The 24,387-nt window shown below is 42.9% G+C and overlaps 1 protein-coding gene across 8 annotated transcripts in view; it reads left to right on the forward strand.

The window, feature by feature from the left end:
- GLP2R (glucagon like peptide 2 receptor) overlaps positions 1-19,736 on the forward strand; it is a 63,529-nt gene extending 43,793 nt beyond the window's left edge. For all 8 annotated transcript variants that reach the window (XM_065034443.1, XM_065034445.1, XM_065034444.1 and 5 more), the window contains 6 exons: positions 2,573-2,633; positions 4,219-4,288; positions 7,767-7,855; positions 9,432-9,570; positions 16,179-16,220; positions 18,892-19,736. In XM_065034443.1, coding sequence (XP_064890515.1) covers positions 2,573-2,633; positions 4,219-4,288; positions 7,767-7,855; positions 9,432-9,570; positions 16,179-16,220; positions 18,892-19,230 — 740 coding nt within the window. In that variant the 3' untranslated portion in view covers positions 19,231-19,736. The remainder of the gene's footprint in view (positions 1-2,572; positions 2,634-4,218; positions 4,289-7,766; positions 7,856-9,431; positions 9,571-16,178; positions 16,221-18,891) is intronic.
- Positions 19,737-24,387: the final 4,651 nt, after the last annotated feature.

A 24,387-nucleotide genomic window follows, 5' to 3' on the forward strand; every position in this document is an offset into this window, starting at 1 on the left:
TCTATTAGAAGTTTCTGTCAAATTGCAACGCCACACTTCATTATCCATTGCCAAGCCTCTGTTTTTTCTCCTCGGCTGCACCTCACACTTTAGAGGGTCTTTCTTGCCATCTTTTCCTTGATTTCTCTGCTCCCTCTCACATTCCTCTCCGAAGATGCCTTGTGCTATATTGATAAGCTTGTATAAGAATACAGACCATTGTCTTTCTTGCTGTTTAGTGTTGTCTCGTTGCTTCCTCACTCTTCCTACCTCTCTAAGTCCATTTGTTACTTTGATTATCAGCTCATTGGAACAGGGGCTGATCATTTTATTTCTTGTTCAAACTGCAATAGGAAATTTGTTAAGAAATTTGCTTGCTACTGCAAGAGTATGAATAATAATGATCATCTCCCTGTTGGTACCGCTCCATTGCTCTCATACCTGTGTCATATTCACTGATTTCCTCAAGAACTTTGCCCACTAATGAGCTTAATTTCTTATTTATATTTATTAGATTTACTACTAAAATGGGATGTCTGGCACCTATCTTAGAGACATATGTAGTGCTGCTGCTGCTGAGCCAGCATGGGCAAACCATCCACGGAAACGTGCTCCTCAGCTGCTGCCCAGGGACTGCACTTGATAACATCTCCTGGGGGTCATCTTTCCCCCATCTGTCTCCCATGGGACAACCTCATATTCCTTCTCTTCCCAAGTGGTCCATTGTTCTCTTAGACCCTCTTGTTGCACCAATGCCATCTCCCACCTGAGTGAGACCCTTTCTATCTCTTTCCCCATTTTACCCAATCAGAGGTCTATTATCTCTGAGAGTATTTCCCTTCAGCACTTTCCCTGTATTGCCACACTCCAGCTCTCCTGAGTTAGTATTCCAGAACACTGAATAGATCCTGTTCTGGCTCCAGTGACCCACATCTCCTTTGCTTTCTGCCATATCTACCAGGAAATCTCTTGTGTGTTATTGCACTGGGAATCCAGTTGAACACTTTCCTTTTGTAGCTTATATACTTTGTGCTTGTGATTGAAGCTTGTTCCCACACATTAGTAGACCACTGGAATAGTGCAGTAATCCTTTATTTCAGATTTTTTTTTTCAGTCTGCAGTCTATGGTCTCCAGGAAGGGTCAATATAGGAGAATGGGGATCTGGATTATCTCTAAGAGGTCCAGGAAGGACAGGAAAACAAGCCCTTGCCAGTTGTTTTAATTAACTAAACAGAGTTTCATGCCTCCACTGAAAACTCATTAAGATTCGACAAATAAAGATTTTAACAACTGACTCCTTAGCTATTCTGTGAAGCCTCAAATGTCAATTATTTTGCATTCTTAAGGTCCAGAATCTAGAAGATTTGGACAGGCCAGTAGTGTATATGTGTGGGTTGTCTGAATTTAGAGTTGATGAGTTAGTTTTCTGTATTTGGAGTTAATAGGCTAGTTTGCTGTATGAATAAAGTTAAGTGTTGCGGTAGTTGTGAGGCGACTTGGAGGCGGGGAGAGCTTGTGGTCGGTGGGGGTGCCTGCGCCCTGGAGCGGGGGACAGTTTGTGACTACGAGATAACGATCTTGTTACCATGCGAACACTGCCTGACTAAGATTCCCGCCTTAGCTAGCTTAATGTCTGTTAAAGTGATTAGCCAATCAGCATGAAACATGTGTGCCTTAGACTATATAAATGTATGTTTGCCATACAATAAAGCGGACACCTTGCTTGCATCAAGCTGCGTTCCCGTCTCTCAATCGCAGCATATATGTATCTATATGTATATATCAATCTGAAAATGAAAGATTCAACTATACAATGAAATGTCATTTTGTACTTGAACTACAAATGAGGAAACCCAGAATCAGGTTGATTTTCGTACAATTCTAAGTAGAAGACTGAAAAGCATGTCTTTGCATCACGGACTAATGTAACGTATTGTGCTGGTTTTGGTCGGGATAGAGTTAATTTTCTTCATATCACCTAGTACAGGACTATGTTTTGGATTTGTGCTGGAAACAGTGTTGACAGTACAGAGATGTTTTAGTTATTGTTGAGAGGCACTTACATAGAACCAAGACCTTCTCAGCTCCTCGTATCGCCCTGCCGGCGAGTGGGCTGGGGGTGAACAAGGAGCTGGGAGGAGATGCAGCCAGGAAGGCTGACCCCAACTGACCAAAGTGGTATTCCATACCATATGACATCATGGTCAGTATATAAGCTGGAGGAAGAAGTTGGGGTGTTAGGAATTACAGCATTTTTCTTCCCAAGTAACTGCTCCGCGTGATGGGGCCCAGCTTTCCTCAGGATGGCTGAGCACCTGCCTGCTGATGGAAAGCTATGAATGAATTCCTTGTCTTGCTTTGCTTGCATGTGTGGCTTTTGCTTTACCTATTAGACTATCGTTATCTCAGTCCACGAGGGCACTCACTTTTTTTCTCACTTTCACTCTTATGATTCTCTTCCCCATCCATCCCATGCGGGGAGTGAGAGCAGCTGCGTGGTTCTTGGTTGCTGGCTGGGGTGAAACCACGACAGGTTGAACCTGTGTGAACCATTCTGCAAGTCTGGCTATAATTGAATCCTTTTGTTTTCAGTTGTTCCTATCCTGTTTGTGGGCCCTTGGGGAATAAGCAGATCAAAACTGGAGAACACAGGGTAAGTTACTAAATAAAATGTGCCTTAGAATACTGGCTTTCTGTTTGCTTAATTTTTCTGGAAGCTCTTGACTGTAATTGACACGACTATTGACCACTGGATTACATTATGATTATACAGCACCTATTAATACTTGTTAGATTTTCTCAGTTGCTTTTGGTACTTTTACATTAAACTACTTGTAGGAATTCTCAGATTTACTTATGCATAAATCAAGAAGTAGAATGAACATTCACTGTTACTGAAATGAAAGCTATTGCATTCAATGTTCATCTACTTACATGAGGCAAATTGTCAGCACAAACATCTTCATGGAGAGCGTCTTGTTAGTAAGAAAAGGAGGTGGGTACTTTCCTTGGACACTTTGAGTTTAATTAGTATGCACTGTCATTTTGAAAAAAAAAAAGTTATGGAAAATAATTACAAAAATTGATTTTCACTAAAAGCTGATATTAAATAAATGTGTTCAGTATTCAGAGAATGAATCAGTAAGTGTAACTCTCATTAGGAAGCATCACTTTTCCAGTCTTCTTGTCTTCAACAATGCCATTAATGACATCACATAGATTTTGGGGTTTGTTTTGTTCCCCTTTTTTATTCATGGTTCCTAGAGAGTTTTGTTTGGAACAGCAATGCACTTATTAAGCAACAATGTCAGGAACTGAATCACAATTACAGAATCATGGAATCATAGAGTCATTTTGGTTGAAAAAGACCTTTAAAATCATCGAGTGCAACCACAAACCCAACACTTGCAAGTCCACCACTAAACCATGTCCTTAAGAACCTCATCACGGATGGTGACTCAATCACTTCCCACCACCATTCCTCTTCCAATGCCTGACAATCCTTTGAATATGTTTTTCCTAATATCCAATATCTAAACCTCCCCTGGCACAACTTGAGGCTGCTTCCTCTCCTCCTATTGCTTGTTACTTGGGAGAAGATAACACTCCCCCTCGCTCCAGCCTCCTTTCAGGTAGTTGTAGAGAGCGGTGTCTCCCCTCAACCTCCTTTTCTTGATGCTGAACAACTCCAGTTCCCTCAGCGACTCCTCAAAGAGTTTGATGTTATGGAGACCATAAATGACAAGCCATGGTCCTACAGAGTTTCAGGCTAGTTAGCAAGAAGGAACATGTGCGTAGGACAAATTAGGAGGTTAGAGCAGGAGAAAAGGAAGACAACTTTAAGGAAATAGTATGCATACTTTTTAGCAGGTCAAGAAACATCGTCACAATTCAGTTTACCCATTTCCAGTTTTGGATAGATAGATTGCAGGGTGAATTCCATATGAAGGTTTGGTGCCATGTGCAGTTTTTGTGTGTATCCAAAGACTGAGTTTGCCAGATAGTTCTGAAGTTTACAGTCCAGAAAAACCTCTCTCAGCATTCTGGTGGAAAGATATTCAGAATAAATACAGCTACAGTTGCTGGTGAGACTCTTGCTACTTTTATTCTGTTTCTCCTGAGTGGCACCTGAAAGAGTTGAACTTTGTCAACTTCCTTTTGAAATATATACATAGGCTATGTGAGCTTTCTGATTTTTTAAATGAAAATAATGTAATTATACTTTAAATTATCTTCAGGTGCTGGGGAACAAATGAACACATGGGAATCTGGTGGATCATCCGAGGACCAATGTTGTTTTCCATTGCAGTAAGAACTATTTTCTCTGTTCCTAATATTGTGCAGAAGTGTAACTGTTTTTTGTGATCCTTTCTTCAAGTACAATCCAATTCTTGGGTTAGAAAAGATGAGCCAGACAAAATTGTAAAAGAGGTTTCTTATTGTTCAAAAACTTCAGTGTCAGCCTCTCAAAACACCACCGTTTATCTGTGCAGTGAATTCTGCACAGCTCTATCTATATCAAAGACGGAGCCTTTTGCTTTTCGTATTTTTTACTTCTTATATATTTGTGCTGTCATGGGTTAACCTGAGCTGGCAATACAACTGCGATAGTTGCTCACTCACCTCCTCCCCCACCCCTGCAATAGCGGAGAGAATCAAAAGGGAAGAGAGAAACTTGGATTGGGATAAACACAGTTTAATAAAATAACAAACTACTAATACACTACTAGTAAATATATGGATAAAATAGAAATAAAAGATACTCAAGGCAATTCCTCATGAACACGCTGAGCAGCCAGTGCCAGGAAAACAGCACCTGGTCCCAATGCTGATCCCAGAGAGAGAAAAGAGAGGAAAAAAAGGCAGAAAGGCCACACGCCTCTGCAAAATGGCAAAAGGCCAAACAAAATATCCTGAACCAAACTCCCCCGGCTGCGCCCCAGAGCAAGAGCGAGAACACCCGAAAGAGCCAGAGAGGACCCCAGAATCTCCTGACTCTCCTTATGTCTGGAGCATGATGCTAATGGGCTGGAACACTCTTATTGATCAGTCTGGGTGTCAGTCCAGCTCTGTCCATCCACCCCCTTCCTCACTGTCTCACCCCTGTGGGCAGAGCTCAGGCTGTCCTTGGCTCTCAGACCAGAGCAATTAAACACATTAACTCTTTGCTGGGGTGTTATCTGCTTGTTCTTAAACTAAGTCCAAATAATGAGCGTGCGAGCTATGGAAAAGAAAGGTTTCTAACCGCCTGAAGAAAATGAACCCATTTTCAGTCAAACCAGCACATACCCTCATTTTCTCAGTGAGCAGCTTACTTAGGAGAGTGCTACCATGTGGTGAGCACCACTAGAAAGCTCCAAATTCTCTCTAGAGGAAGATCTTATGATAACAAGGATGCAGAGAAGTGGCAATAGAAGTACTGATGGTAGAGGGGAGAAAGCATTCACCTAATGAAAATAAATGAAGCATAGTATGAAATTATTGAGTCAGGAATTTTTTCTTAAACAAATGTGAAAACATGTACACCTGAAATGTGGTAATAATGAAGAGATGGAAATAACATGATCAAAACAGCTCATGAGGACATGATTATGAGCACAGAATTTTGATAGATGGGACTACAGTTTGTGTCCAGGATACTCTCTGTTCTCACACAGTCAGCAAGGCACAAAAGGATTAGAGGAATAAGTGATTTGCTTAGCTAGACTGAAGACAAATGTTGTAGAGAAGAGACGTCTATGGGGAGTAAAAGAAGGACTGCTCAATGTGTAATATTGAGGAATTAATGCATTCAAGGCATCAGCTGGGAAGGATGGTATTGATTTCTGCCACACTGAAGTAAAGTTGTGGATATTAAAGGTTTAAAGAAGAGATAATGGGCTTGGTTTTGCTGCTGCTGAGTTGGAGGGAACCGTGTGTGAGAGAAAGTGAGCATAGCTGGGACTGAGCTCTGCAAGTGAAACACAGCTAGTAGCCATAAAAAAAATAAATAAATAGGACAATGGAGGACTGTCTACCCAAAAGCACAAAAAAAGATCCAGTGGACACAAGAAAAACAAAAGAGAAAAGAAAACAACATGTCCTGAGAGGTGAGCGGAGGGAAAAGCCAAAAGAGAGCATTAAGAAAGGGAAGTCACCCTGCCCGGGGGTAGGGGAGGATGTGACTGACAGCACCTTGGTACCAGCCCAGGTGTGAACGTGGGGGCAGGCACAGCGGGGCACAAAAGGCGCTAAGGAACCATCAACTGCCCCATTGAAGGCTCCGGATCTTAAGGGGATGTGCAACTGCCACAGAATTATTTGTATTTGTAAAACCAAAAAGTTACATTAAAAGGCGAATTCCAATTCTCAAAGTTAGGAGAGACCAGAAGTAGAGTTATCGCTTTAAAGATAGCTCACCTCCTCTTGTACATGTGCACATCTCTATCTCCCTTAACGTGTCCAAAGAGACACCCACGGGATGGACTGTTGCTGCAGGATAGAACAGGAGAACACAGTCTACAAGACACGCACATTGGTAACGAGAGTTTTGTGGATTACATGAGGGCACTTCACGAGGAAAAAGGATGACCCTGAGCTTGAGGTAGTTCAATGCTCCCTCAGAACATTGCTTTCCAACTCTGCCGCTGTCTCCGAGTTCATACACAGTGCTAGGAAAAATGCCACAGCTGGCTACTAACTTCTGGATCTTGATTTCTGAATGTCCAGACAGCTGATGGGGTAAGAGTTGAGCACTTCCAGCTGCAGCTAAAATAACTAGTGTGATCCTCTCAGTAACATGATGTTGATGCTAAGTGTATCGCAAACTCAAACTAAAGCACCTCTAACTGGTGAAATCTTACACTTTGCATGTCCATCTATTTATATTTTAATTTGTTGGTTTGTTGTTGTTGGCTGTTTGCTTATGTGTGGTTTGGGTTGGGTTTTGTTTCTTTGTTTTTAAGGGAATAATATTCACTTACTACCCTGTGGTATTTTAAAGATACACCTGGGGAGAACAGCATGAAAAGTGTTCAATTCTTTGCACAGAACAAGAACTGGGGTTCCAGCAGTAATACCTAGAGGTCAGAAATAGACAAGAAAAGTAGTTTTGAATAATTGTCCATGCCCAAAACGAGGAAGCAAGGTTCTGTGTTAAAATTAAAATCTAATTTTGTACTGGAAGATTGTAAATTATAACCTACACGTAAATCAGGCCCAATAAGGCAATGCTCATTTTCTCAACCTCGCAACACCAATAACTTTTTTGCATAGGGCTTTTGGCTTGTGAAAGTGAAATAGTTAATGCCTCAGAAGCATTTGCAGGTCTTATTAGAAAAGAAATATTTGCAGATTGGTCTTGGCCATGTCAGCACAATTTAATTAATAAAGGAATTAAATGTTCATAAAAGAATGCCTTGAGGTTCCCTTGTCTGGCTGTCTAGAGCCTCTTTATTGTGATTGCAATCAACACATTTTTACCACATCCTGCCTATCGGTCATGGTTTGGTGAAGAGTCATATGTCCTAAAGGTATATAAACTGTTGCATGTCCTAAAGGTCTATAAACTGTGTTAACTGCCTAATTTGGAGAGAGCTGAGACCAGCAGAGCCTGTTCCTGCTGCTCTGTGCTCTCTGCTGCAGCTGTGATAATAACCCGCTTCTGTTCCAAACCCAACACAGTTCACTCCAGTTATTCAGAGACAGGTTTTACAAACATTTAATTTTAATTTTACATTTCTTTAATAGCTATGTGAGTAGCGTAATAAAATTTATTGTAAGTAATACATATGTATTTTGTTTCAAGGTTAACTTTGGCATCTTCCTAAAAATCCTCAGGATGCTGATTTCCAAGCTAAAAGCTCAGCAAATGAGCTTTCATGACTACAAATATAGGTAAGTAATAAATAACAAAGAAGTCCTATCCTTGTTTTGTTTGCTTGTTTTTCTCACAACAGCAGAAGGTTGCCGGTTTACCCCTGTAAATTATACATTTATCTATCATCGCCAGGTGTAATATATTTAGAGTATGATATAGGAAACCACCTGGGGAAACAGGCTCCACAAACATTTTCTTACCTGAGAGGTAAAGGCAGGTCAGCTCTGTGTGCTGAGTGTTATGGGCACATTTTCTCAAGGACTTTGCAATGCAGTAAGGTCTCTGTTCCCAGGTATCCTCACTGTATTTTTCCCCAAGTATGACAAAAGGCCCTCAAAAGAAAAGGAGGTGTAGAAGATTCCTGGGACATTCCTAAGTGGCATTAGCATTTCTGATCTACGTTTTTTCACAGACACAGACACTGTTGACTTAAGAATGTCCCTGGTTTGCTTGTAAACCCAAGTTTGAACATTAGCCATAGCCAGCACTCTTGCAGGCCAGAATTTCAATGGTCCGTCATGTCCTATGTAAAGTCCTGGAGCTGGCCTCTGCATAAACATCTTCACGCTTTGTGGGAACAGCAATGGAAGATTGCTCTGCAAGGAGCAAAGGGTGCAGTGAAAATTGCACTTAAAGCAATGGAAACCTGAGTATTTGTTAGCTGCTTTCCACATCCCAGTTTTTCCCAGTTCTTAGTATCTTAAATCCAAGCGTTGTGAATCCCTGTCTGCTCCTACAGTCCTGCCCCATTAAGATGAACTATTTTATTGTCTAAGATGGCTGAGCAAGGGGAGGGGAGATGGAAATTCCACTACTAAATTCCTATTCAGTTATTAACAAGAAGCGTATTTACATTTTCCTTCAACATTCAAGATCCAAAAGATCTCAGCTATATTCTCCAGATTGCTGCAGGATGACTGTTGTGATTATAGTCACAGACAGCAGTGCCTGAGTTTAACATTGGCTAATGTTTTGTATTGTATTCTCTTTTCTACTGCTTATAGTTTTGCTAAACTTTGAAAGATTCAAGCTATTCCTCCTGTTCCAAGTCTTCCTCAGAACTCAGTTTCTTTTGAGATTTCTTCTTTTATTCATGCAAATGTGTTCCCAGACGTGTAAAATATTATCTTCCATAAAAATTATTCTGGTTGCATTTTTAAAAAGCAGATGACTCCCAACAGCACAGCAAAAGCTTTCTATGCAGCTACTAGAGTTGTCAACAGTGATAGGAACGTCTAGGAATCCATTAACAGATCACTTATATTTAGCTATGTAAATATTTTTCTGTTACCTAGTAGCACAAGGTTGATGACAGTGGCCCTCCTGTTCCGTTTCTTCTCCCTGACTCTTCACCTTAAACCCGAAGCCAAGATTCCCTCCAGCACAGACTTGTCTGATAGTGTGCTCCAAATTTTGTATCTGAGAATTTGTCCTCAAAATCACTGAATTACTAATAACATTCCAGAGTCAGAATATTGAGGAAATATTTCTGGAATGTCTTTGTAATATCTGGAATTTCTCTGTAACTGAATTTTTGATTCTTGCACCAAGGATGTTGAAAAAAATACTATAATCAAACATTTTCTTTTTCAGATTGGCAAGATCTACACTTGTGCTGATTCCATTATTGGGGATCCATGAATTTGTATTTACCTTCATCACCGATGAACAGGTGGAAGGACTTTCAAGACATATAAGACTTTTCATTCAGCTGACAATGAGCTCATTTCATGTAAGTACTGTTTTGCAAATGCTGGTTTTAGGGGTCACAGAGGCATATAAATATGTTTCTCACTTATAGATACCACAGATACACAGTTCATCACAGACACAGCAGGTCTGTGGAGCAGTCTTTACCTTTTTGGACTTTTTCCAAAAGGGGTAGAATGTAGACTACCTTGTATTTGGGGCAGTTTGATGAAATGAGATGCAGATCTGAATACTGTGAGAACAACAAGCGGAGTTAAAACATTTACTGTGAGGAGAAGCATGTGAAGGATAAACAGGCATCGCTTTGTGTGTGGTTCCAGCCGAGAGGACACACTCTGGTTACATCTACCAGACTAATGCCCCTGGACCAAGACACGTCTTGTATGAGTCCCCTGAGCTGTGCGCTGTTCGGCAGTTGTAACAGAGGTACCTCCATGCAAGCCTAGGGAAAAACTCAAAGACAGTTTTTATGCCAAAAGCACCTGTATACTTCAGACCTCCATAGTTCCCATATCGAAGATGTCATCTCAGATACCCTTTTGAGGACTTCAGTTTGGGGCTTCTGCCTCTTTCGTGGGTTTAAGTATAAATTCAACAAAGCGCTTCATGCAGAAGTGAAACACAGAAACCCACCATGAGCACTGGCCCAGGCTGCCCAGGGGGGTTGTGGGGTCTCCTTCTGTGCAGACATTCCAACCCGCCTGGACACCTTCCTGTGTAACCTCATCTGGGTGTTCCTGCTCCATGGGGGGATTGCACTGGATGAGCTTTCCAGGTCCCTTCCAACCCCTCACATTCTGGGATTCTGTGTAATTCAGTGAACAGACACCACTAAAAAAGTCCACTTCTGCACACCAGACCCCTGGTTAGCACAATCCTCTGGTAAACGGAGACAACTCAGGCCCCAGCTAGGAGGTGATTTAATCTGTTCCCAATAAGGCTCCCACAGCACCATTTCCTCCTGCCCAAACGAAGTGGCGTAAGCGAGCAACCAAACATGCAAAATGAACTGAGAAGAAGGAGGATGAAAGAGAATCTGAATCTGTGGGTAAATGATTAGGTCAGTTGGTTGGGTAGGGGTGTTTTGGGGCCTTGGCACCTGCCTCTGAATTACAGCATCACAGAATCCCAGAGTGTCAGGGGTTGGAAGGGCCCTGGAAAGCTCATCCAGTGCAATCCCCCATGGAGCAGGAACACCCAGATGAGGTTACACAGGAAGGTGTCCAGGCGGGTTGGAATGTCTGCACAGAAGGAGACTCCACAACCCCCTGGGCAGCCTGGGCCAGGCTCTGCCACCCTCACCAGGAAGAAGCTTCTTCTTAAATCTAAGTGGAAACTTTTGTGTCCTGAGTGTTGATACAATTTACATTATAGATTTTAAAAGGTAAGAAAAAATTAAAGTAAACAGAGAAGGAATACTTCATCTCAATACTTCCCTTACTCATCCTTTCTTTCCACTCAGAGTCTCGTGAGATGTGGCAGTAGTTGGTTTAACCTGTCGTGATCCAAGAGGAGGTGCAGATGTGCCTCCGCTCAGAGGGGCTTGTAGCTGGATGACTGCTCTAGTGCTGAGGCACTAGGTATTTCTCATGTTCCCAGGTTATTGAGCAAAATAGGGGACATATCGCAACAGCCAGCTTCTCCTTTGAAGAAAAGCACATTGACCCACTCTCCAGAGCTGAATCCTTAGCACAGGTGTTTAAAGTCCATACGAGGAATAACTAAAGAACTTGCATTTTCTGTTTTGCTGTGTTTTTCTTCGTTGCTTTGCATCTTGGATTCCAGTTACCAGGCTATTGTGAGTTTCAGTCTAGGTGCCCAGTGCCCCATCCTCCAGTTCAGTACGTACAGGAGCTTAGCGGTGAACTGGACACTCGAGAAAAACGGCACTTGTGTTGGCCCGAGTATTCAGGCTTGGGTGACAGCATTTAACTTTCCACTGAATATAGTTTCCTAACCATTAAATGCCATGTTCCTACTGGTTAAAGGACTTTTGGCATTTTATCCCAGCAATCAAAAATTCATGACTACATTTTCCTATAATGATTCCAAAGATTTAAGTCTGGTAAGGTCAACACCTGTAAACCTGTGTATTATACCTACTCCTGTATCTCTATAGGGAGCTGTTTTTCCTCCTTGTAGTCATTTCAGCTTGAGCATCAGGAGAACTCTTCCTATTTCTACTATAAAAGGAGACTCCATGAAGTTCAAGTTCTTACACAATGTCACTCACAAATTTTAACTAAGATTTTAAGAGTCTCTTTTTAATGGGGTTGTCATATATCCACTTCTCTCAGAATGCACGCAAAGCAAATCAGGTAGCAATTTAACTTCCCTGAGCAATTCCTGCAATACTCCATTTGACATGTCTGTGTATAAAGCTTTTCTACCCCCAAAAAATCGTAACTATGAGAATGTCTCTCCTCATTCAAAGTTTGGGCTCAGTTTCCTAAAAGGACGTGTTCATTCACTGTATCTGCAAAGTAACGCTATGACATCCTATATGTATACTCGTATAAATACAGTACTGATGAACAAGTTTCTAGAGCTAAGAGAGAATTTGTCAGAGCACTCACATGGGTGGAACAGATAGAGGGACTAGAATCTGCAGGTGGAAAAGAAGTTTCTCCCCGTATAATCAGCAGAGTGTTTTAGAGATGTTTATGCACTCACCCTTCGGTCACCCTCACTTAGTAGCATGTAAGTGTGTGGAAACCTGAGGTAGCGAAGCAATCAGAGTGTGGCTCTGGCGGCTCTGCACCCTCATATCTTGGCTGCAAGCACGAGGTGTGAAGGAGATGCACTCCATTACAATGGTCAATCCGAAACAGCGCAAACTGCACAGCCAGCTCTTACTGAAACTAGATGATGATGCTTAGATCGCTGCTCATGCGCAAGTAAATGTGTGTTTCGCTGTAACTGTTTACTCTCCAGTTTACGGAGGCTGAGAGCTGGGCACACCAGTCGTTCTGCAGGCACAAAGCACTGCTGGCTGCTTCAGTCGGTTCTGCAGAGCTGCTGAGGTAGTACTCCCATTAAACTACCTGCCTAGCAAAGTGCCCTTTACTTTTACCTTCCTTTCTTGACCTTGGTGAGACAGGACAGCGATTTCCAGGTCTCCTTTTTTTAATGGGGTACCCACCGATATCTTTGGCTCCCAGTCCTCACTGCTCGCTAACCCACTAGTCTGACGTCTGCCCTCTTCTACAGTCTGAGACACGAGCTTGTCAAAGCATTATTGCACTTTCCGCACAATTTAGGATGATCTTTGTTTTTAACGTGCATGCATGCAGCGGTGCTCTGGCACATCCACGCTGTGACGCCGTTACTGAGGGTCTAATGAAATGTTCCCACTGCAGCCCGAGGGGAAAGGCGTCCGGGCAGGCGGAAAGGGGTTCATGCAGAGCCACCACCCCACGGGGACCCGCTGACGTGGTCCATGCTCCTCCGTTAGACATATCCTTACTTGGAGAGGTCGCAGTGACTAGATGTTATTTTAAGAAACACAGAATCGTTTTAAGTGAAAATTTTATTTACTGGCTTGCACAAAGAAATCTGATATACAAGATAGCTTACTCATCACTGCTAGAAAACACCAGTTCATTCCTTTTAGAGGAACATGCATGCGCTCAGCTACATGGCACGCTCTAGAAGCAGAACTTCTTCTCAAAATACCCACAGATCTTAGACAATGTGTATTGCAGATTCTCTTTTTTAGCTACAGCATTATTTGGGAAGGGATTAGCAAAAAAGCACATAAACTGTATACACTTACATCTGTTTAGTCTGTAAATCTTCTCAGTAGATTTAAAAAGCAGTTAAACTGTTTTGTTAAAGAAAAACAATTACCTCTGGGATCTCGTCTGGAGGTTTTATTTCAAACATCTTCAAGGAGCACAGTATTAAATTCTAAATACGCGTTCTGCTGTAGATTTGGTGCTTTACATTAGAAAGTGGAGCAATTCAAACATCTGGGTTCACGGGGCATGCGAACTGTCAGCCACAGGAAAAAATACAGCTTTCTGGAGGATAAAACCCAGGGAGATTTTTATCACGACTAATTTATTATGTTGCTATTGTCAATAGAACTGAAGAACAATTGTGAAGCTTACACACGCATCTATTGCTAATAAATATTTCTTCTGAATTTGATTCTTCTTGTTCCCTCACTCTGATAATTTTAAAAATCTGTGCCTTAGAATTAATGGCATATGAGAAAGATGTCTAAGTATGGAGTTCCATGCACTGAAAACAAGAGTAATATGAGGAAGCATTAAAAAAAATCAGGATATAAAATGAACACCAAACATGCATAATCAACTGAATGTTACACCTTCTGGTATGATTTTACAGTGCTCTGCCCGTCACTGTGTGCTCTGATCCTGCAGCATCAGCAAACTCCATTCACAAAGGGATTTACAAACTCACACTGGACACAGAGGTTGGCAGCGGGTGTCCCCAGGCTCAGCAGCACCATGGAGCTCAGAACTTGTTTCTGCTTGTGGTGCCTGTGAGGAAAAATGTAGAGCTCCTGCTCAGCACACAAACCCCACACCCAGTAGAGATATTTTCACACAGAATCACAGAGTCGACTGGGTTGGAAAAGACCTCAGAGATCATAGAGTCCAACCCTTGGTCCAACTCCAGTCCATTGACTAGATCATGGCACTAAGTGCCGTGTCCAATCTCAGTTTCAAACCCTCCAGGGCCGGTGAGTCCAGCACCTCCCTGGGCAGCCATTCCAATGCCTGACCACTCTCTCTGCAAAGAATTGCTTTCTCATCTCCAGCCTCAATTTCCCCTGGCAGAGTTGAAGCCCATGGCCCCTTGTCCTATTGCTGATGCCTGGGAGAAGAGACCAACCCCCACCTGGCTAGAACTGCCCTTCAGGTAGTTCTAGAGAGTGCTGAGCTCACCTCTAAGCCTCCTCTTCTCCAGACTAAACAAGCCCAGCTCCCTCAGCCTCTCCCCATAGGGCTTGTGTTCCAGTCCCTTCCCCAGTCTTGTTGCTCTTCTCTGGACCCGCTCAGCACTTCAATCTCTTTCCTGAACTGAGGGGCCCAGAACTGAACACAATACTCCAGGTGTGGCCTCCCCAGTGCAGAGCACAGGGGAAGGATCACTGCCCTTGTCCTGCTGACCACGCTATTTTGGATATAGGACAGGACACTGTTGGCTCATGTTGAGCTTCCTGTCCATTAGTCCCCCAGGTCCCTTTCTGCCTGACTGCTCTCCAGCCACTCTGCGCCCAGCCTGGAGCGCTGCAGGGGGTTGTTGTGGCCAAAGTGCAGCACCCGGCTTTCCAGGTGCCTTCCAGCCCCTGACATTCTGGGATTCTGTGATGCTGTAATTTTCTACTCAGAAAGAGAACTGTCTCCAGGAGGAGAACCAATTCTGCATAAAAATGTGGTTTTTAGGCTATTACATTTGTATTTATTCATCAGAACCTCTCTGCATGGTTTCTAAGTCTTCTATAACTACTGTTCTAAAATTTATCCCCATACTTAAATACCATTTATTATAAACTCTAATGACCACAATATTTTGTGATTTTTTAAAGTATTTGCATAAAATACTTCAGATGCAGAAGATTATTTAAAGTTACATTGATAAGTGACATATCAAAATTTCTTTCTACTGTAGCCATGGTGAAGCATGAAATATAGTAGAAATAAAATACATGGAAAAAACAGTTGTGATTGCTATTTCTTCTCTCCCCATTTCTGCTGGTGTGGTAGATAAACAGGGGTTTTTGTCATACTTATTGCATATATTCTTAAGGAATTAATAGCTCCAAACCTTTCAGAATTGCTAGAAAATTAACCGTAGACTCAAAATACTATTGGTTAACGCTAGATACAAGAAAAATATTGAAGCTCTGTGTATGTGAATTTGGTTTTAAGCTTTTGTTTGAGAAATATAGAAACATTTCTGGAAAAATATAAGTGTGAAAACTGTAATATATATGGTTATGGCACCTTTTTACTTGTAATACAAACATTGCCTTAGGACCGATAGTCAACAGTATTTATTCTCTTCATCACAACTTGTGCCACGGAAATGTTTAGACATAGCAAAAGGAGTGCATTTCCTGGAGCAATGGTAATAAATCTGTGTAGCTGTGCTGGACTGTTAGGCCAAGATGCATGTATGTAAGCTGAGATCAAAAACAGGCAGACAGGCTGAAAATGGAAAGAGTAATTTTGAGGTTGGCTTAAAACAAGTTTCATCTCTGGGATTTGTTTTCTTAAAAAAATACGTTTCCATTTCACTGGAAAAATGGCAATTCAAAATAGCCATAACACTCAATAAAGCTGAGCCTTAAACTAGCACTAATCAGTTAATAAACTAGCGCTAATCAGCAAAATAAAGATAACATGGAAAATCCAACTGGGTCGTATAGCCTTTGTTCTTCACCATCTGCACCAAAGGTACCCTGCATTTGCTAACTCACCACAAGAAAACAAGTTAATGGGTACTTCAAGAATAAATACAGGCAACTAGTTTCCTTTTTGAAAATGAAGCAGCATTGTTTATACTTATGTCTTTAACACTAATGGAATCTTTAAACTAAAACTTCAGGTATTTCCTGTACGCTAACTTTTCCTTCTTGCTGTCTTTCTCTTACAGGGTTTTTTTGTAGCAGTTTTATATTGCTTTGCTAATGGAGAGGTAAGAGACAAGGATTCAGTTGATTAGTAAAGTATATTAATGACACCAAGAAAGATGAATGCACTAGCTCTACTTATTCAAGAGCTAGCGCTGTGCATTCTTTGCAACTGGTATAATCGTTTTGTATGATAAGAACAGCAACATCTCTCACAGGTTTAGGATGCAAATACAAAGTATTTCCACTGAAGCTTGAGTGGCTATAGCACTGTGGGGGTGTGGATACCTTGGGGTGTCTGAAATACCAGTAGAGGCTTGTGGTCAGCCACCCAAACCCCAGTCCTTTAATCCGCAGGAGTCCCAGACTTCATGTTCAGCCAGGCTAAACCCTTTCTTAGTTTACCCCTAAGGTCCTTGTGAAGACACCAAATTTGGGGTGATGTAGTATCTTAGACAGCAACATGTTGAAAAAAATAATTTCATGCTTGCAGTGCTCAGGACATCCCTAAACTTGATGTGAGGGCATTCCATGTCTGGAAGTTGTCTCCTGCTATCCCTCAAGGGACAGCTGGGTGTTCAGTTTGTTCCATTCCAGGATTTAGGCAGAGGAATTATGGCTCTCATGAAAGAAGATGACAGCAGGGAAAGCTAATCTTGTGCCCAACGTAGGGTAAAGACTGAATTGAGACCAGGTTGCTCAGGGTGTTGTCCAGCTGATCTTTGAACCCACCACAAGGACAAATGTTCCACCATCTCGCTGGGTCTCTGTTCAGTGCTCCACTGCACGCAGGAGGAAACATCTTTTGCATATGTTCTATTAAAATTTCCCCTATTTATTTCAATTTATGATCGCTGTCTCTCGCGACCCTATCAAACACCTCTGCAGAGTGCCTGGCTGTCTCCGTGATCTCCTCATGGGCAGCAGTTAGACCTTCAATGTGAATGAGGCCCATTTACTCAGCCTCTCCTCACAGGGCAAGTGCTCCAGCCCTGGTCTCTGCTGAGGGGTTCAAGCCCATCAACACAATTCTTGTACCGAGTGCCCAGAATCAGATGCAGTGTTCACAAATAGTCTAACAATTATTAAGGAGAATAATAATTTCTCTTTATCTACTGGCTCTGCTGCTGCCCACACAAGCTGGTGCCTCCATCACCGTCACAGAGGCATGCTGCCTTTGCCTTATCATACTTTGTCACAAGCTACTTCAGAAAATGATGGTATGTAGGGTGTGGAATTAATCTCACTTAATTTTAGGTGTTTTCTAAGTTCATTCTCACTGTCTGTACTTCCCTTATGTTTGGCCTGGGTGCAGACCTCCACTGCTTGCAATAAGCAGGCACGTATCCAGCGTCAGTAGCACTTAAGAGCCTTGCACAGCCACCTGGCATGGTACACACCACAGTGACAAAGGTACAGGAATTCGGGCACCTTCTTAAAGGCACCAGTGAAACATGTGAGATGGGCATTATACAAAAGGTAGGCCCTGTGTTCCTAGTATTTAACAAGGAAACCCGGAGCAATTTTGGCACTACTTATATAAAAAAGAGAGCTGGCACTTGTCTGCAATACAGAAGTAATGGTCTAACATTTGTGAAGAGCATAGAACTGCTAGCATCCCTTATCAGCAGTTAAAAGTTGCTCTTTTGGTCTTCTAAAAGAGGTTGAGAGAGGTTCTCCTGCCCCTCTGCTCTGCCCTGGGGAGACCACACCTGGAATATTGTGTCCAGCTGTGGCCCCTCAGTTCCAGCAGGACAGGGAACTGCTGGAGAGAGTCCAGCGCAGCCACCAAGATGCTGGAGGGAGTGGAGCATCTCCCGTGTGAGGAAAGGCTGAGGGAGCTGGGGCTCTGGAGCTGGACAAGAGGAGACTGAGGGGTGACTCTTTCCTGGGGATCAATATGGAAAGGGGGAGTGTCAGGAGGTAAGACAATGTGTAATGGGTTCAAACTGGAACAGAGGAGGTTCCACTTAAATTTGAGAAGAAACTTCTTCCCGGTGAGGGTGGCAGAGCCTGGCCCAGGCTGCCCAGGGAGGTTGTGGAGTCTCCTTCTCTGCAGACATTCCAACCCGCCTGGACACCTTCCTGTGTAACCTCATCTGGGTGTTCCTGCTCCATGGGGGGATTGCACTGGATGAGCTTTCCAGGTCCCTTCCAACCCCTGACATTGGGTGATTCTGTGATTCTACCTCCTGGTCCAGGCCAGCTTGCCTGTTGGAGCAAGGGCACGTCCCGATCTTCGGAGCAGGCCCAGGGTCTGCCCTCCATCTGCAGCACTGGCTCGAGCAGTGCAGGACACTCAGTGCTGAGGATTTAAGGCAGGCTGCCAAATACAAAGGTTTATCAAAAGAAAGCAGATACCCAAGCACAACACTCCAGCCAAGCTGTGTGATCCTCATTTCCACAGCCCTTGGGCTCTCCTCCTCCTCACTTCATCAGGCTGTAGATATGAAAGCTCTCCCCCAGACGTTCATTAGGATCACAGTGTATCAGGGATCCAGGGGCCAGGAAAAGCTTCCCTGAGTCAGAGTGAAGAAGGTGGACTCTTAAGACTGATTTAGCAAACATTTCTGTTTCTGTCATAGAAGGACCTCACCAGGTGTGAAGTGCACCCCAAGGGGGCAGGAAGCTCAGCACTCCCACAGTCTCTGTCATTTTACAGCCAGCATTTGGCTCAGTGGGCTGCAGGCTGCTCACAAGTCATCCCCATGCACAGGCTGTTTTCTTCTCCCTCAGGTGAAAGCGGAGCTCCAGAAGCAGTGGTCCCGCTTCCTGCTCGCAGATCCCTTCGGCTGTAAACTGTGCTTTCTTGGGGAAAACATAAAATACCTCAGGAAATGTTCACAGAAACGGAAGAAACAGCACCTGAGCAGCAAGCAGCACTTGTGCCTGGAGGCGAGCGAGCCCTGGGCCGTGCAGCTGCAGCAGGTGCTGGTGCAGCGGAGGACAGAGCTCAGCCCAGAGCCAGGCTGCGCTCCCCCGTCGCGCCCACGGGCGAGCATGTCAGACAGCAGCGAGGGAGAAGTCACCACGGGAGAGACAACCGAGGAAGTCTTCGAAGAAAGCGAGATTTAGAAAGCAGCCGCTTTCGACCTCCCGACAGCCGGAGCATCTTGGAAGATCTGCTCTCACCTCCAGACTGTACAGATCTCTGGGATGTGCGATGCCAGGAGGGAGCGGTTGACAGCCCAATTATCCCAGTTTTCTTAATCTGAAAAACATGTTGATCTGGATGTTCTTCACCTGCGTGGTGGGAGTACAAGAGATTTGCTGGATCAAAACATGCTTTGAGTTGACCAATCTGGAAGACAATTGATGCTGAAAGAGATGTACGCTGGGCAGCAGGACGTACTCGGGCAGTAAGTGGACTCTGGACACACGCATTGTGTTCCAGCAGCTTCACCCGTGCTCGACTGCCATTCTGCTCACATAACAGAGAAGTTGTTTGTTTTCCTCCTTCATGGGGGTGTTTCATAAACAGAGTTAAGTGTGTAGAAGACTTTTCTCTCCGCAGACTGAAACCATTCCCCATCTCAGAACAAGCCCAGTTTCAGGCCAAACCAGACACGGGATTTATACATTTATACATTTATATTAAACAAAAGAAAAAAAAAAAGCTTGGGAAGAAACAAACTTTTACTTGCATTTTTGGAACATTTTCACTTAAAGTTTAGTGCTGGAAATGTCATCATGAAATGAAAGACCAAAATATTTTCTTTTGAAAGTGCCCATATTAAATTATTTGGTGCAATTTTTGTTTTCACTATTTTTTTTGACACAAGCCGCACGTTTTGATGCATCTGCAGGTTTGCCAAACCAACAAGATAATCAGTGTAAGTGCTGCTTCCACCTTCTTCCCAGGGATGGAATGGATAATGACATGGGATTGTGGCAGCACCAAAAGAATATTGCAAGATCCTTCTTCCAGCATTAAACAAAAGCCATGATGAAATTTCAATTATAACATACAGCTCAGACAGAGACCTAACCAATTCACTTAAGTTTGTTAATATTCTATGAGGCAGTTTCCAAACTCGTGAGCGTGAGCCAATTGGCATACTGAAAGGAAAAAAGGCAACTGAAAGATTAGCGGGCAATACTCATCTACAATGTAAACATATACCCTAGGCACATGTACCCCATGGCACGTTGTGGAGATCGGCTGCCTGTATCTGCAGTGTGTCCTTTGGGCAGACTAAGTCCATGCAGCTTATGTCACTTACCGATGCGTTTGAAAATTGCTTATCAATCTACAAATTTTTAGACACGTAATCTTCACTAGTTATGATGGGCTGTTTCCTTGCAAAGAGCAGATACATTCATTGGGTAGCACGGGGTCGACAACACAGTTGAGCTTTCACATGCTTTTCAAAAAAAGCATTTCTTTTACAGTTCTATCAGTGTTAAGGACTCGACCTATTTAATCAATATGAGGTTGTATATTTGCATAAAACATAATTAAAATGTCAATATTTAAGCCATTTAAAAATATATCTGCAGGTTTAAGAGGCTTTTTAGCCGAATGCGTACTCTGCTTACACAGCGTTTTGCTGCAGTGGATTCTCCACCACCCACTACAAGCACCAGACACCACATACCTGTTGACCGTGTCTTCTCCAAGTTCAACAAGACTGATTTCTTTGAGAGCTGTTAAGACATTACAAAGCTTGAAGGGGGTTACAATGCATTTTGCTTGGGTGCTAAAAATATGAAAATTGTAACATTTCACTGTATTGCACCAGTTTACTTTTTAATTGTGTTTTAAAGTATCTCAAGTGGTCAAGAAACCAGTTTTCTGTGCTCATCAGCAGTCCCCGCTGGGCGCATTTCCCCCTCTGTATTATATATATATATATATATATATATATTATATATATATATATATATATTATATATATGAAAACAATCATTACATGGATCATTTCAGAATGCATGTTTGCAAGTAGAGAAATCCTCAAGTTTCATCATAAAAATATCGCAGTATTTATTACCTCAGTAAAGTACAGAAGCTCTTAAATCTGGGTGGCCACACACAGTGTATCTCCACAGAAATATTAAAAGATTCTCAGCTCTGAATAAAATATAAAGCAGTCTAAAAGACAGCAGCAGGCTCCAGAATTCTGAGGGGTGACCACATTAATGTTCACAGATATCTAAAGGGGGAGTGTCAGGAGGATGGAGCCAGGCTCTTCTCAGTGACAACCAGTGACAGGACAAGGGGCAATGGGTTCAAACTGGAACACAAGAGGTTCCACTTAAATCTGAGAAGAAACTTCTTCCTGGTGAGGGTGGCAGAGCCTGGCCCAGGCTGCCCAGGGGGGTTGTGGAGTCTCCTTCTCTGCAGACATTCCAACCCGCCTGGACACCTTCCTGTGTAACCTCATCTGGGTGTTCCTGCTCCATGGGGGATTGCACTGGATGAGCTTTCCAGGGCCCTTCAACCCCTGACATCCTGGGATTCTGTGATTCTGTGATTCAAACATGTTAGGAGAGTCAGTGAAAACAGTTGTGAAAAGAGTGAGCAAAAAGAGCTGACTGTCCTCGTAGGTGTCTGCAGGTCGGAATCCTCCAGGGTTTTCCTTCTGCACCTGCAGCCAGAAAACCTGATGAGAAAAGCTGTGACAGGTCCCTGGGATGCAAGACAGAAGCCAGATGACTTGCTGGGGTTCCTACAGATGCACAGACTGGAGAGAGAACCAGTTGGGAGAGAGGACAAGAAATGTCATCTTCCTTTGATGAAGCAAGAGGTGGAGGAGACAGATCGACCTGAATCGGTGTTTGTGTGCAAGTGATACTTGGTGTACATTACTTATCCAATTTGCACATAGATTAACCATCAGACAAAAAAAGCTTTAATGGTAGCCCAGGATTTTATGCTTGTGTAGACTAGTGACAGGATTGTTCTCTTTATCAATCAAATGGTCACCTTTATTCCCCAGGTTTCCACTGCCTTTCACTATGAGAAGGACTGGAGTGAGCTAAAGCTCCTTCCCTCCCGAGCAGAGAGCCCATGGCCCTGGTCCTGGCGAGTTTGTTCTCTGCTCGCTCAGTCCATTAAGTAGAACAAGATGGGACATTCATGCCCAGGACATCACAGGAAACCCGCACTAAAACCCGACTGCCATGGATTTGAAGCTCTTTGCCAGGGATTTTGCTTTCCGCCAAAACTTATATGACAACAAATTAAATTCCAAGCTGAAAAGAGCTCGTGTGGTTCAACAGAGCTTTCCCATTAGATACAGCGGGATAACTGCCCTGATTTGTACAAATGAAGTTTATGCAAACTTAATAATCTCCTGTGGGACATGCTATAAATTTTTATGTTTTACTACACATAAAGCACAACCTTCCAGACACATTGGCTCCTTCTATGGCTGGAGATGTCAACTATATGCTAATTATAAATATGTACTTACATTCTTTGTTTAAATATATTGCTTCTGCATAGCAGGATCTGTGCCTCAAGGACTCAAACACTGCAGTCTGGAGAGCTCCCTGTCAGTTATGCCTTGGAATCAATAATACTGGTTTGTACTTTTTTAATACGGAATAAATCTGGTATATTAAGAAAGTTCTGTCATGTTTGAAGTGCTCACTCCCAAAGTCATCGATAGAGGTGAAGTCACGTATGTGCCACCGCATTGAGTCCTATGGAAAAACAAGTTTGGGAGTGTTGGATGTCTGGGAGACACTGCAGTGCTAAACGTCCTGGTTTGTTCCACTGCAAACAACAATTAAATTAACAAGCATTTTCCTTCTTTTTTATTTTTCTTTTTTCTTTCTTATTTTTCCTTTTCCTTTTCCTTTTCCTTTTTTCCTTTTCCTTTTCCTTTTCCTTTTCCTTTTTCCTTTTTCCTTTTCCTTTTTTCCTTTTCCTTTTCCTTTTCCTTTTCCTTTTCCTTTTCCTTTTCCTTTTCCTTTTCCTTTTCCTTTTCCTTTTCCTTTTTTCCTTTTCCTTTTCCTTTTCCTTTTTCCTTTTCTTTTTTTCTTTTCCTTTTTTCCTTTCCTTTTCCTTTTCCTTTTCCTTTTCCTTTTCCTTTTCCTTTTCCTTTTCCTTTTCCTTTTCCTTTTCCTTTTCCTTTTCCTTTTCCTTTTCCTTTTCCTTTTCCTTTTCCTTCTTTCCCTTTCCCTTTCCTTTTCCCTTTTCCTTTCCCTCTACCCTATTCCGCATGGGTCCTTTCCTCACAGTGTCTCTTCTTGAACACTGTCAGGTTGGGGCCGTGACACCTCCCTGGGGAGCCTGTTCAGTGTCCAGCACCTCTGGGTGAAGAACCTTTTCCTCATGTCCCACTGACCCTCCCTGGCACATCTTCTGCCATTCCCTGGGTCTGTCACTGTCACCAGAGCTCACCCTGCCCCTCGAGGTTATGCTTGTTTTAAGACTTGAGAAGATACAGATCCTTCTCCAGATTTCAATGTTACTGCTTTAGATAACAGCATCTATAAGCATTGCAGAACAGTTTTTATGCAGCATATTCAAAACACTGTTTTCTTATAGTAATTGGCTAAAGTTCCTATTAACTCTGAGGCAAGGAATTGCAGAGTGTCAGGAGAGAAGGCAACATAAATAAAGAAGTGCTATGGATTATTAAGAAAGAAATAGCCAGTTGGCATTATGTTCTCCTTAGTGGGCCTACATCTTAAATACTGTGTATTGTTCATTCTGCCTGGAGAGGACAGAGCAGGGTTAGGTCTGGCACATGGCAGGAAGATTTTAGGATCAGAACTGATGCTGCTGAACAGCAAATTATTGGAGCAGGAGGGAAGGAACAGCAGTGAGCTGTCGGATCACGGGCTGACTACAAAAGGCAAGACAACAAATGAACCTGGAGAGGTGCTGTCGAGATTTGATTGTGGGGGACAATAAACCCCTCTCTCTGCCTTTCCCCCTTCAGCCCCCCTTTTCCCCCCTTCCCACTCAGGACAGGCGGTCGGGAGGGAAACAAGGACAGAGAGAAGAGAGTTGGAAAAAATAAACATGTTTTACTAATGCTACTGATAAAATAGAGAAAATAACACAAAATATACAAAATCAATCTTGAAAGTCCCAGCAACTGCAGAGCCGGCAACCAAAGTCCTGGACTGGACTCTGCAGCCAACCGGAGCTGGATTCAGTCTGTCACTGGCCTCAGTTCGCAGGGACGACTCGCAAGGTCCTCTCCTAATGTCGCCATAAGGAAAAGGGACGAGATCCTCGTGATCTCCCACTTTTACATGAAGTATTCACATGAA

This window comes from Columba livia, chromosome 18 (assembly GCF_036013475.1).
Source record: "Columba livia isolate bColLiv1 breed racing homer chromosome 18, bColLiv1.pat.W.v2, whole genome shotgun sequence".
In the NCBI taxonomy this organism is placed as follows: domain Eukaryota; kingdom Metazoa; phylum Chordata; class Aves; order Columbiformes; family Columbidae; genus Columba; species Columba livia.